Source organism: Anser brachyrhynchus (assembly GCF_964034855.1).
Source record: "Anser brachyrhynchus genome assembly, chromosome: 1".
NCBI classification, from domain to species: Eukaryota; Metazoa; Chordata; class Aves; order Anseriformes; family Anatidae; genus Anser; species Anser brachyrhynchus.
The window spans coordinates 176,028,455-176,043,887 of record NC_137694.1 but is presented as its reverse complement, the minus strand read 5'-3'; the positions used below and the strand labels follow the sequence as shown (position 1 = coordinate 176,043,887).

The 15,433-nt window shown below is 35.1% G+C and overlaps 1 protein-coding gene across 3 annotated transcripts in view; it reads right to left on the bottom strand.

The window, feature by feature from the left end:
• The window catches only part of DIAPH3 (diaphanous related formin 3), a 239,336-nt gene that overhangs the window by 102,889 nt on the left and 121,014 nt on the right, over positions 1 to 15,433 (bottom strand). For all 3 annotated transcript variants that reach the window (XM_080575719.1, XM_080575717.1, XM_080575718.1), the window contains 2 exons: positions 7,744 to 7,983; positions 2,322 to 2,451 (listed from right to left, as the gene is read on the bottom strand). In XM_080575719.1, coding sequence (XP_080431845.1) covers positions 2,322 to 2,451; positions 7,744 to 7,983 — 370 coding nt within the window. The remainder of the gene's footprint in view (positions 1 to 2,321; positions 2,452 to 7,743; positions 7,984 to 15,433) is intronic.

Here is a 15,433-nt window from a genome sequence, read left to right as displayed (position 1 = left end):
TATGGTTCACAAAAAAAAAAAATCTGAACATTATATGAACTAAGCCCAGCAAATCATGATGCATTTCTTCACCCAACAAGTTTCACTAACAAAGCAGCATATATGTAAACATGTAAGTCCTAGCAGATGACAGAATAAAAGCCAGGCTGGCTTCTTTCCCTTAGCACTATCAGCAACCTATAACCCTTAAATGTAACCTTTGGATCCAGCAGTTCTTCAAACTTACTGGAAGTCTGAACTGCATCCACAATATATAACCCAGGAAGGATTATTCTTGTTAAGTACCAACTACTGTTTCCTGGCATGGAAGAGTAGCTCTAAGCCCTCTATATTCAAATTCTACTCTAATATAACAAAAATTTCTTCTGTAAAAAAGTGTATTTGGCTAAATGATCATGAAGGTAAATGATTTTAGTGACTTCTCCTCTATTGCTCTCCCTAGCAGCCATAATGACTCTTTGTAACATCTGCTGTGTTTTCCAGCTCACTGTAGAAGCCACAACGTGAATCATTTACCATTATTCTTGGCCAACTTATTAGTCTTCATCAGCCTGTCCATAGGTTACATTAAACCAGGTGTGTCCATTAAGTCAGACACAGCTGATCATAACCAAAGATTCATAGATTTTTTTTTTTTGAACTGACCTGTTGGTAAGCTCAAAAAGAAATAAGAACTTCATTAAAAATTTACTGTACAAAACTAAGTGCATATTAAATCAAATTGCTTCATAAAAATATACTTCTGCAAAAGCACTAAAAGGTTTTAAAAATACATGAACTGTATGGGGATCTGCTGGATTTTCCAAAAAGGCAGTGCTGAAGGAGTCTTCAAGACAGAATGGAATTTTCCAGGTAGGGAAACTGGTATATAGCAAGACTGTCATACAGTGAAACTGAAATGCAAAATATGTCTCATATAATACACTGAAGTAAACTCAATGTATAAACTTGAAAATAAGGTCATTGATTTTCATCCTACAACATACTGAGTGAGATCAAAGATTCATCAAATCAATGCCAGATAGCTAAAAAAGAACAGAAAACCTGGACTAACTGGTGATTTTACTGACTGGACTTTGAATGGTCAGTGTTTATATCTCAGAAGCTTTACAAAAGACTATCAGGAGCTTCATAGAGGATGGTTGTCTACACTGAAATAATGGCTAGTAATATGGAACATTTTACTTATTCTGGCTGATGTAATAAATTCAAGCACAATAAAGCCAATAATATATGATTAAGGAAAAATCAGTTGCCAGTTAACAGCAGGTTCTATGAAAATACCACATAACATAATAAGTATATATAAAGAAGGAACTCCTATTTTCAGTACAAACGGATGAGGGACTTGAAGCGTTTGACAGATATTTAAACATACTTGAACTTCTAAGTGGTTATAATCCACTAACCATAATTGGAAACTTTAGGAACCATGATAACAGAAAGCAAACTCAGTGTGAGTGACCACTATCTTGAGTTCTTTCTATCAGGAACAGTTTTTGGAAAGCTGCAGTCTATATCTGTCTGGAAGGCTGAATGAGGCACAAGAGCAATAGTGTAGAGAGCAATACAGATAAACAGTGATATTCTCTAAACTGACATGAACTAGAAAATGATTAACTGAGACAGCCCATCCAATCTTCTTTCTGCAAAAGTATGACAGTGCTGGGGTGGTGTCAGTTTCTAACTCCATGCTTAGTCACTTTAAATTACTTAGGCTGTGACATAATATGCAGAAGGATCTCTTAATTACTAAATTAAATGTAAAAAATCTGCTGCTGCTTATATTGAGATTCACTACACTCTACACTGCATGATGAAGCAGTAAAAAAGGAAGTCATTTTACAGACTTCCAACACTACTGTTGCATGAGAAATATACATACAGGGAAGACAAATTTGTTCAGATTCATAGAAAAAAGATTGAATGACGGTATAATAGCCTTTCAGAGTTTCTGAACTAAAAGACACTCAGTAATAATACTATATAAAAGACTGAAAGATGAAAATGATTTAAGATCTTTTAATAGAAAAGGACTTTTAGAAGAAATCTGTTTTGGACAATAAGTCTCAAAGATATGTTAAAAGAAATGTAATGGAAAATCCTGTAGTTAATGAGAGGACTGAATGATACATATTATGTTAAAGAACATTTGCAGCTGCTCAAATTTTTGATCTATGATTTGAAGACTATTAACGTGCATTTAAAAAATGTTAGCATAAAACAAACATTATCTCACATTAAAAAAAACACACTGCAATGTACTCAGAATCAAAAATTTAAATTACTTATACAAACCTTTACAAGTTAGTTATACAAACCTTTACTAGCTTTATCTAAATGCTGAAAATCCTCAATAAAATTCAGAACATCCTGATAGCTTTCTTCACACACTTCTACAAGAAAATGGAGCAATGTTGTTTTTTGATCTGCTGACTTCGTGTCTTTCAGCTAGACAGGAAAAAAATAAAATAAAATGCTGAGAATTAGATTGCCTCAATATTTTGATAATTAATACATATTACTAATGGTGAATACAAAGGAGGTAAGAACAAACCGTTGAACTTGAACAGCTCCCAAAGAAAACCCTAAGTAATGGATTTTTTTATTTCCATCCTTGCCAAAAATTCCTAGGAAAAAATATATTAAATATTTTTTTCTCTATATGCAATATTTGAGTTCTGTACGAGAAACAGTAAACATTTATCCTTTAAAATACAATCATTTAAGCAACATAGCAATGCTTGTGAAACTCTGAAAAGACTTACAGAAGTGCAAACAAACAAAAAAATTCAGAACTAAATCAGAAAATTCTAACAATAAATGATGCACGTACCCACCCCATGACATGATTTCTTATATATGAGGCTAACCCTAGCCTGTTATGATGTATGTCATGAAAACTACAATCTCAACCTGCACCAAGTTCTAGTTGTTCTCAACAGGGTAAGTGAGTTCACAGACTTGACTGTTCAAAACCTCTGACTTCCAAAATTGTTAAACACTACCTTCTCTGTCTGAATCATTTATACATACAAAATGATTTTAAGTCTGCCCATTTAAAACTTCCATGTATTTGTGTAAAAACACTAACTGACAATAAGCATTCAGTCATACATTTCTGTTGGAGCCATCTCTGCTTGAGTCTTTCAAATCCACAGAGAGATTTTTAGAAACAGAAAATGACATTGTATGTCATTTTAAAATGACATCTCATATCAAAGTGCTTGTTACTTTTAAAAAATATTCCTGCATGAGCTATTCAATGAAAGAAGTACACGTACTTAGGTACATATGAAGTATGCACACACATTAAATGGTTGCCACAATTACACACATATTTGTACATCTGACTATCGGGGGGGAAAAGTCTTTAGCACAGTACTAGAACTAGCACTGAAAATGTAGAAAACCCACATTAGTTTGTTTCAACTTCAAGATTGTTCCTTAGTTTAGTTACCAGGAAAAACAAAAGTTATCAGCAATGCATAGTGGCATAAGAGTAACTACAGCAACAAGGCTGAAAGAAAAAATGACCTTCCTTTCCAAAGAAAGTTCAAAACCAGACACAGAGCTATATGGGGATTACATCTGAATAATGAACTGAAAGCAAGATCGATCTCAATTTAAATATACATACACATACATAATGTTTATATTACCACAGGTTTCCCATGACTGTCAATTTCTTATAAAGAGATTTTTTCCACACTTCTTGTGCTTCCCAATATACTCAGAGATCACTTAAAGTGAACTTGATTGATGTGATGTAAAAACCAGATAAGAGTATATTGTTTGCTTTTCCCATACTGCCAAATTAAAATGGAGAATTTTGGATGGTGCTTATCACTGAGGTTGACATTTCATACTTTTCCGTTAAAAGTCAGCATTTTATTTTCAAAGATCAAAATGATACTACCTTAATAAATCTGATGAGATATATGCATCCATAATGTTTATTTTTTCTTTCAGACAAATAGATTAATAAAAATGTGAGACAGAATTTTCAAAATAAACAGAAAATGGAACACACAAAAAACAACAACAAATATTCTAGGGTCATTGCTGTATGCAGTGTTATAAAATAAATTACTTCTACTGTACTGGGATTCTCAGTGATAAATATCTGAACTGTTGGAAAGATTTTTACAATGTGACACTTTAAAATACACGTAATTAGCGAAAGTTAGTTTTAAAAATAAATCAGTGCTACAAACATGCATTTATTCTTAATTTATCAGTATTTAATAAGTTATTATTAGCACACCAATATTATAACTCTCTTCTGAGAATATGCAGCAGACCTATTATAATTATTCATGATATAGGGAGAAGGCAAGATAGGGGATTATCTTCTGCAAAGTGGATAGTTTATATAGCTCCCTATGCATAGCTGGAGAAGAGAATGAAGAACAGCAGATAAATCACCTATTCCACAAATATTACAGAAACCAATAGCTTTGAAGGACAGAAGTGACTGCAAATTTCTCAAGTTCTGTGAACCCCTACTGAAAACTGCGGTGCAGTCTACCAAGCAGTCTGCAATTTGCAGCTTTCTAGTTTTTGGGCCAAGGAGTATAGGTTTGGGTGGGGTCCTCTTTGAGGTTTTAATAATATATATATATATATTTTGCAGTTGAACCAGTTTATTATTCTCAGAACAGAGGAGATTATGTGTTAACCAAGACACAACACATAGTTCAGAAAAATGCAAAAAATTTCACATACATACTTTTACCTCTGTATTTCCAGACAAAGTGATCTAAGACACAGTTTCATAACCAGTGAAGGCTTGGTACTCACGGACTTCCTAAATGAGGCCACAATTGGATGAGGTGAATTAGGAATTGGTGACTAGTACCCTGATACACACTGGACTGGATAGTCCAGGGTTAACTCTAAAACCCAGCTGTTCAACAGTGAGGCTAACTAAATAGGCACAATGAAGCAAGCAAGACAAACTGTGATAGAAATTGGATCTTGAATTCTCTATCAAATGTGCTGGTATTTTGGAATATCGCCATGTATCATGAAGGAAGAAAACTCTTGCTGATGAGCTGAATAGCTGGTAGTATTGTAGTATTTCAGGATTTGTCTGGGATGATACTACAACATAGCATTCTCAGGTGAGACTGGTAGTATTACTTCACTGAAAGAGGTTGGAAGGTAAATGCAGACTCACAATGATTCTCTTTCTGGGAATGTCACCTTTCAAAACAGCAAGTCGTTGACTATATTCAGTGGAAGAAATCTGAAATCCTACAGATTATTTCTATGGTGGTCGTCGTCTCTGCTCTGCCTGCACCATCAGAACCTGTAATAGTTGGTCTTTCTTTACTAAGTCAATACACTCATCTTCAACTACCACTAAGGAGGCACTACCCCCCAACACCCTAAAGAAGTTTTTAAGGAGCGTGGTCTGGCATTTACAAACTATCAATTTGAAGTGATGTCAAATCAAACATATATGAAATCTTTGTCATTTGAACTTTACTTTTTTACTTGTAGATTCCTTGTATAAATGAAACATATTGAATACAATCATATATGCTTATACATAATTAACAAAGTGCTGAAAGGCACAAACAGACGTTTCTAATCGTATGACATGATACAATGACAAAGTTATGCTGTATTAAGCATTCTGATCATGAGGAGGAAATTACCTTTTTCTGTAATAGCTTAAAGCTTTATATCTACTTCACCCATAGACTATTACTAGCAATGAGTATTTTTTCTGAGCAGAAGGTTAGATGCCTACTGATGTCCTTTCCAACCTAAATTATTCCATGATTCTAAGAAACCCACATGCAGTTCCCAACTAGTTAACTAAATACTGTAATCAAATTATTATTTATTTCAGCTCTTAATTTGGCCTCGTAGAGACTCGTTGAGAATCATTAGTGTACCTGGATTTCTAAAGCTTCCCACAATCTTGTTCACTATCAATTTCTTAACCATCTTTGCAGCTACAAAGCTTTCTTAAATCTTTAACCAAGCTTCTTTTGCTACCAGCAAAGCCAATTATTCCATCACTACCTTAACTATACAGAAACCAAATGTTCAAATGCCTTCTTTATGACAAATTAATACCAAAAGGTCACTTGAGTCCTCCTCACGTTACTCTCCTTTCTTTTCTAAATTAAATACACCTACATGTTGTTTTTTTATACATTTAGAAGTATTACATCTTACTATCCCCTAGATTCTTACTAGTCAGTCTATATATTTTCTACAGTAATACAGTAAAGACTTCATCAAAACCTTATCTGTATCAAGAAAGTTGTAGACAATTGCCTTCTTTATAATACACAGAAGGTCCGCTAAAACAGATTTTTCTCCCCTCCTACAGAATGTTGTAGCCTCCTGTAAAGCTAAATAATCCAGAAGCTTGCAAATCTAATGAAGTTAGTTTGTCAAATGCATTTTATACTAGAGTACTGTAAGGATAAGCCAGGACCTAAAGCCCATTTTCTGGAATTCTGTATAGCCATTCATTCCTTACTTTCATTATCTGTGCACATCAGTTCCCTTTCCTATGTGGAGTAGTTCAAACACAATTTTCATCTTCCATATCTTAAATTATTTCTCCAAGATCATTTTTGAATCCTGATCTGCAAAGTGCTTGTAACAACTATCTTCATACTGTTTTCATAAGTATATTTCTCTCTCTGTTTTTTAAGTTATTTTGTGCATTAAAAATACAGAGAATATAATTGGACCTAGGATAGATTCTCATAAAGATCATACCTAAGAAGTAAATGCACCTAATTGGAGAGAGAACCTTTAGTATCTGCCTTTTAAATACATTTCTCAACAAATTGTACCTTTAACTCAATAATTTCATCTACACTGTATTTCTCTAGGTGGTTGATGAATGCTTAAATGTTTAGTTTAGACTAGGGAAGGAATAGAACTTATTCTCTATGAATATTCAAGATACTGGTATTGCACTGAACACTTAAGAACCATAATGAAAGAATTCTGAAACATGGCAGAGTCAGGCTGATTAAAGAATGTGTTAGTTAGCATAAAAGTATTGCATTTTCTCCATCGTGTAGAAAGACAAAGAAGCTGAGAGAAGATAAAAAGTACATACTAGCATCCAAATAATTCATTTTTTATAAAAATTATTACATACACTCTCTGTGCAGATTTGGCAGTGACCTTATAGAGGACACGGGAAAAAAAAATAAGTAGAAAGCAATTAGGCTTAGAATTGTTTATAAATTAATACTCAGGGAAGTACAGATGTCTTCTTGCATATATGTTAAATTTATTCTTTCAACTTCTACATAAGAAGCATAGGGGACTGATGAAACTGAGCAACAACAAAAGGAAATCAGATAAGGAAAAAATTATGTAAAAGAAAACATAACTGTATCAAAAAAAATATATATATACGACAGATTTAAAAGCGTTCAGGCATGTAAGACTACAATGCTATCAAGATCACATTGATATGGTCCTTCCATAACCTTATTTATTTATTGTTTTATGATTATTATTTCCTCAGTATGGAATCTTCTAAAAGTTTAAATGCAATCCAGTCTCAAGATGAGTGTACACAGATAAACTCTGTATTGTTCAAATCATCAACTAATGTTAAGAATTATGAAGAAAAAAAAAAAGAAAACAAAGAATCAACTGCAGGGAAAACATCAAAACAAGGTATTTAAGTAGTGCAATAAAAACAAATGAAGAAGTGAATGCAATACTCAACCTGGACATTTCAAAACTCACTTTACATAGGGAGCTGAGATTATATCCAAAGGTCTGTGCATTCCGAGAACCTGCATTCATGTAGTTTCCCATTAATAATACTAGTTCCAGCAGCTTGCTAAAGCTTTTACTCTTTTTTATCTCTTCACAGGCAGCACTGACAGCCATGATGTCAGGTTTGATGTTGTTCACCTGCTCTTCAAACTGGAGCTTAAAAAGAATAGCACTGAGCCGTGGCCGTAGTCTCTTCACGTTGCTCATCTGATTGAAAAGAAAATAGGAGATTTCCTTTAAAATTCATGCTACAGTTTGGCACTGTACAAATGCATACAATCTGAAATGATTTATTGGTGTGACAGGCTTGAAGAAGCAATATATCTGCTATAACTGATAGCAAATGAACGAATGAATGAGAGACACTTGGGTAAGCAAGTGAAATCCCATCTTGTGGTTAATGTGAACTGCCCCCATCCTTTCCCAATAACTAGTATGTGTAAGCAATAAACGATAAAGTGTCATCATATATCACATCTGTCAACTCATATACCAAATCCTATAAAACTAATCCAAGTTTATGACCCAGTAGTTGCAAAGTAATAAAAGTAGTTCACAAATTCTGTATAACTCAGGATGTACCCAAACAAGGCAAATCTCATTTTCTGGTGCAAATATTTAAAAGCTGATTTCAATAACAGCTTACTCTAAACTTGCAGAAAAATAACAGTTTTGAAAAATCTCAGCTATAAAACACTAATATAACATGCATTATTATGTGCCAGTATTCATATCCCACTATAGCCCCGGAACTTATACAGTTAATTAGGTAAAGCAGAGGAATGCTCCTAGGAAAACAGTAACTCCTGCAGATCATATGCAAAAGACTTGACTTTCTCTATGCTTTTCTGGTCAGGGATTTTCAACAGAAGTTTCACTCTTCCCATATGACTTAGGTCCCTGAATTCCCACCCCAGAGATACTATGCACGTTAGTTCCTACATCTAAACAAGACTGAAAATTTTATTACTTCTTTAAATCAAGGAACATGGAATGCATTCAGTAAATTAACTTCTTCCATCTCCCAAGCCTACAGAGTACTACTTATCCATCCAACTCTATCTATCATAGAAATATTCACACTTTTTTTTAGGTTTGGAATCACATATGATCCCAGAAGCTTTCTGTTTTCCATCCATGTCCCTTTTCTCACTACCAGGCATTATTTATTCCTTGCTTTTTCCTTCTTCCACAGCAGAAATCTTGTTTTGATTCCCTGCTCTTTGGTTCTGTTTCCACATGAGAAACACTAGTCTCAAGATCCTCCAAGAGTATCTTCCCCCTTTTTTCCTATCCCCGTTTTCCCACCAACTCAATGAATCCTGTAAGACCTTCTCCATACTCCCTTCTCAAGGCAAAGTTGAAGCCAGTTATGCCTTGACAAGTCCTGAAATCCTAAACTGGTACATTATGTACTGTTTTGTTTTCTGAATAAAAAACATATTATGGTTACTAGCTATTAGTACTTCTCAAAGCAACAAAAGAAGCAATAACACCGGCACTTCTACAAAGGAATAGGTTTCATATAGAGTGGCCTTAAAAGCTTGCCTTTAAATTGGAAAAATCCCCCTACAAACCACAGTAATATCTAAGGATTTATGGAACATTTTTCAACCCATACATAGTCTATCAATGTGAAAATAGCTGTGACAGTACAACATTCACAAGTTGTTTGGTGCTGATCATCCCACAGCAGACTCAGTGAAAAGGATAATGGCTATACTCTTTATCCATCTCAGTGTCGAGTCAAAACAAACACAAATCTGAGCTATCCTAAGCTGATACTGAGGACTGCCTAATCCAATGAATGTGACATAAAAGCAAAAGAGAATGTAATTTACAGCCCATTCTATTGGTTTCTCTGTGACAGTAATACAAAAAAATCAGGTAGAGTTAGTATTTTATACTACTAGAGCCATGCCTGCAATGCCTCCCTGGCAATGCAACCACGCGATCATGGTTCTATTGAAGTAAACATAAACATTTGCATTTTGGTTCAGATAAGAAATTTTGAAGTAAAATAAGGAATCTTTTCCAGTATCCACACTTCTGTTTACGTCACAGAGCAAAGCACATACACAGGACATCTTTCAGATAAAACTAAACTGAAAAGCAGCTTCAAGAGCACGTAGTATACTCCAGCCACTACTGAGCTTTAGTTTACAGACCATCTCTGGCCTGGTGCTAAAGTAAAAAGACTAAAATGTATAAAGTCTGGATGTTAGCTCAGTATCAACTGTAGGCAGATACTGTGTACTTATCATCAACTAAGTAGCATCCAATAGTGTGGTAAATTTATTACTGAACAATGATTAAGCAAGGATATCAGGACTTGAAAGTTAAAACTGGAAATTTCAGAATGAAATAGAAAGGGAAATACCTAAAACCCACCTAAAATGAATGTAGTACTTTGACAACTTCACACATAATTTAGGAATAAATACCTAAAATCAGGTTAAGGTACTGGAAGTTAAGTGTCACAAAGTTATTCTCCCAGGACAATCAGGAAGAATTGGTATTAACTCCTTTATCTGAAACAATTTGCTTACTAGTACAAAAAAAGTGCAAAGCTACTTATCATATCAGGAAGACCATTCTGAATTGTAACTTTTGTTCTCAGATCAGACAGGAGAAATTTGAGACTAGACTCGAAAGCCACCAATCTACACTGAAATTATCCAGAATTTTAGTATTTTTCCCTACTCAGGATGCAACAGAGATGACCATTAATAGCAAACCATTGGAACTAACAGAATGAAGGTGCAATGATTTTAAATGGTACCAAACTAAAGGTACTAGAGAAGAGCAGATGATGCATGATTTATTGACTCTTGGCTTCTCAGACAGGCAGGTTCCTGAAACTGAAATAATCAGATACTTTACATCACAAAGATGTGTTGCACAAATGTGAACAAACACAGATGCATGAAAGATGAAAAGTTTTCATCAGAATGAGGTTAATAGATCAAGTTCTGTACATGTCTTAAAGATGAAAGCAGAAATGCGTAATCAAAAAAAAAAAAAAAGGAACAGAAACAGGCATATACCAGAAACACAACAGGAGTGCCATTCGGCTATTATTATTATCATTATTATTAACACTCTGAAATTCATACTTCATGTACGATGCATGTCTTTGGTACTAGTTGTTTACCTGTTTGCTAAGTCAATAATTAGGAAGGGAGGAGATGGGGAGTTCCTTTATCAGTCTACGGCTTTCTTTGTGAAATGTTGTCTACAGATGTATTCAAACAGTGAAATCCATACACCTTATTACAAAATATACTAAAAATTTAACTCTGGTAATGTTGAGAGGCTTACATTCATGCCCTGAATTTTTTTTATACTCAACATATAGTACCTAAATCTACTTATGTACCTATAGCAGAATACTGAAATCAGACAATAAAATAACTAAAGAGGGATGTTGAGGTAGCAAGTTAAAGGACAAGTGGACAACACATAAGAGAACTCACTGTAGGGGTAATGAATTATTCAATTTTCAAGTAATAGTCCACAAGAATATTATCACTATGCATTACCCCAAATGGGAATTGACAGCTGATTTAAGCTACCTGGTAGTAGCTCCCAGAGTCCTTTATCCAACAGCAAAGAGAGGTTTTTCTCTCAATTACAGCATAATTCAAAAGGCACCTGCAACAGTGTGCCATCTGGTAAGCGTGTACCTTCACTGTCTGCTTTGCTGATGTCAAGTAAAGGAACATGTCTCAGAAGTTACACTGACATTACATTTTCATCACTGAACGTGATTTGTTCTTAACCCAAGCTTGTAGAGAAAAATACTGCCAGGGTTCCAGTTTCACAATATCATTTCCTTAAAGGATCAACAGTCCTGAAGTTGTCAGAGCATCTGAAAGCATTCCCATCCAAAAAGTAAAATACCAGGTACAGCCAGCAAGACTAAAACATAAAATGGAAGGATATCCCCTATGGAAAACATATAGTTGTCATCACTGTAGCACTGGTGAACTCTACAGAGCACACAGGTAAGGAGGGTGAATTTTTAACACTTTAGATTCAGGCACTCAAAGAGCAGAAAAATATATCAAGGAAAGAAAAACTGAGACCTTAAAAAGGCCTATTATCAACTTTTTAGGGAAGAAAAAAGAACACCCTGCTCAATTTGAAAAAGGTAGTCAACATGTCTGGTATCTTTGTGAAGACAGAGAGCATTCTGGAATAGACCAAACATTTTTTCAGCGTATGGAAAGTTAACACCATAATGGAACAGCACTTTTGTTGAATTTTTTTTTTTTTATGGCTTTGTGGAAATAGCACATCTTCCTTCAACTTTGAGACATTTTTTTCCCAAATAAATAATACTTAGCAGCTTAAAATTACTTACAAGAAACCAGAAAATCTCCATATTTACAACGTGGTTATGTGTACAAGCAACCAGTTGAGTTGATGACTTTTCAGCCATTCTTGCATTGATAGAGGGCACATCGTGCTACTCCATTTCCCTAGTTTGAATTATAAACACCTTGAATTTGCACCACTGTCTCAGTTGCTTCCAAATCCAAGATTATCTTAAAGAATATCCACAGCAGAAGAGAAAGGAGCATACTGTATATGACACAGGGACAACACCTATCAATTACCTCCTAGCTATACATGGATAGCCTTCCCTTGCTTTGTGGATGATAGTGCACTGATGCACTGTGCAGAAAATGCCTGGTACTGCTTTTGATGTGATTATGTTCAAAAAAGATGAACCAGTAAGGCCAGCCTGGGGATCTCAGAAGAGAGGACCTTCCTCTTGAATGCTCCAGAGGTCACCTGTCCTAGAAAATAAAACCAAATCGCCAATAGGAGCTATAACAGCTGTTGAAACAAGCTGACATAACAGACTGCTATATACTGCAATAGGCTTCATGCTGAAATTTACAGATAGGTATGTTCCACTCCGAGAAGAAATGTTTTTTTTGTTGTTAGTGGTGGTGGTGGTGGTGGGTGGTTTTTTTTGTTTGTTTGTTTTTCTTTGTTATCTTATCCAAAAATAGAGTTAGCACGCATCCATTATCCAGGTTTAAAAAAGGGCTGTTGTTCAACCTGGACACAGAAGGGTTTTTTTGTTTGCTTGTAGGATGAGGCAGGTAGATGGAAACTATCAAACACACAGATTTACTGACATCTTGATCAGACTGGAACACAGACAGCTTTTGTTTGTCAGAGTTAAGACAATGGTATTTTCCTAAAAAGGTAGCATCTAAGAATAAGAGGGTCTAAATCTCCCAAATTCTTCTATCTGTAGCAGATGTAACAGCCGTCAGAAAAGCTATTTTCATTAAAAGGTACATATGGAGCAGATGCAACCAGACTGAAAAGGTTTCCTCATGGGAAACCAAGTCAGAGTTTGACATAGGAAAAGTCCTCTACAAAACCTCTAATTCAGCCAGATGGCAAAAATAAATAAATTTATAGCAGAAGTCAAGGGCAGAAGTCATTGAGAAATTTAAACAAGAATAATACAATATCGAACCACATGTAGAAGAGTCTCTAAAAGTAAAAGAGATCTGGCTGTATTCTAGATGGAAAAATCTTATCAGCTTAGTTCTATATGAGTCCTTCATTTTCTTTCAGAAATTCACATCCTTATGCTATTACTTTGAGTGTCCCAACACACAAGCTATGAAGACATAGGTAGATGATCAAGATCTGTGTGGGAATGTCTAAAAATGATGACAGCAGGCTTAGTATTTTCCACGAGGTTGAACCACCGTACCTACTCCAACTAAAAAGTAGAATTTGACAATATGTAATTATTTAAGCAGTACACAGCGATAACAGACAACATCAGCAACTGATTATGTTGTCTTTGATGTGACGGACATGACACATTTCAAAAAAAGCTCAGATCTCTAACACATTCATATTTAGTATAGTCTTCTGTACTGACCCAACAAGGCATCTAAGTTAATTTCCTAATCAGGAAGATATGTGTCTATGATGATGACAGCAGTGGTAGGGAAACAGCATTCTGCCATAGGTCTTCTGTAGTCTTGTCAACAGAGAATTCAGAAATGACTGTGGAGTTTTTATCCATATGGCTCCTTACTGCATTTGGAACCACAGGTAATCCGTGGTAAAAAGAGTCTGACATGAAACATCACGTAAGTGAATGTTCTGATGCTCATATATCTTGGAAAATGTTCCCCACTTCTACAAAATGATAATAGAGAGAGTAAGTACTAAAGGACTTGGGGTCCATAGGAGCTCCTTTGAGCTCTACAGTCTGAAGAATAAGTAGAATAAGTGAAATATCTGCATAGTTGTTTCAAGCTCCAGGGATCTAAGATACTGTCTAGCCTCCAGATTCTTTTAGCACAGGTGCCCTACACTAGCCCTACACTAGCCAATCCTTTGGATGCATCAACTTAATGTAAATGACTAACTTCCCAAACAATGCTTGAGGTTGTTGAGAGATCATGTATTGATCAAGGTCCTTACTCAGAAGAGTTTTTCTTAACATGTTCAAATCTCCACATGAAAATTATCTTCAAAAGGATTGTTGATATTTTTAGTGAAGCAAAAGTATTGTTCTAGTCTGCGCTACCAACACAAACTCAAATTTTCTGAAAGCCCAACAAAGCTCCATTCTTATCTGACACCAAGGTTTAGGTGCTTTAAAAGTCTTCTGCACTGATAAAATGGGGAACAGCCTCTATAGCAAGACATCAACTATCAAAACTATTGTTGTTGGAAGAGACTTTGAACAAAGACAGGAAGGATGTGCTGAAAAATAGTAAGGAATGCTTTAACAAGTGGCAAGAGCCACCTGTATGGCATGGTTCCAAACTGAGTGGAAATTGTGCAGTCTACTCCTCAAGACTAAGAGAGTGAAAATAAAGTCATAAGGAAGTTTGTCTTCCCCTGTGTACCCTTAATCTTGAAGCAGTACCTTTCAAGACACAAGTCTGCTTTGGGTATACCTCTTCTTGATTCTCTTTCATGATCAGTGAAGGCATGGCAATAAAAAGGAGAAAAACAGATAGTAGAATCCACATTAAATTTAGTTGCCCCATGCAAGTCTTCTTTCAGGTGTGAAGAAATTGCTGTTAATCTTAGAATCTTTCAGGAAAAAAAGCTACCTCAGATTTAATTTCAATTGTAATTTACATTTCTTGGTCAAGTCAAAATGTCTAAGCTTAGAATTACTTCACAGCAATAAAAGATATCTTTTTTTTTTTTTTTTCCTCCCTGGACCCAAGATTCCAGTCAAATTTCTTCAAAAATAAATCTTTTGAAAGAATTCTTGTTTCAAAAGAAATCTTACAGAAAAAAATTGCTCTGTTTGATTTTAGGAAACTGCAACCCAAAGTATGAATATTGTCAAACTACTGCAATATACTCCACAAGGTTGTTGCTATATGGGTAAAAAAGTCCAAACAGTCTACCAACACATTATAGTTTTGCAGTTACATTGAGTCATAATGAGACACTAACACCTGACAAAGCTTCTTAAGTGAAAACAGTATGGCACCAATTTTCATCAGTAATGCTGTGTGTACTGAACTGAGTTTTCACAGAGATCGCATCAAAGCAGATTCAAGACAAGCTCTTGAGACGTTCAGAGGAATCTGCAATGTGAATCACTGATTGGCTGGGGGCAAAAGATGAGGACCCTCAGACAGAC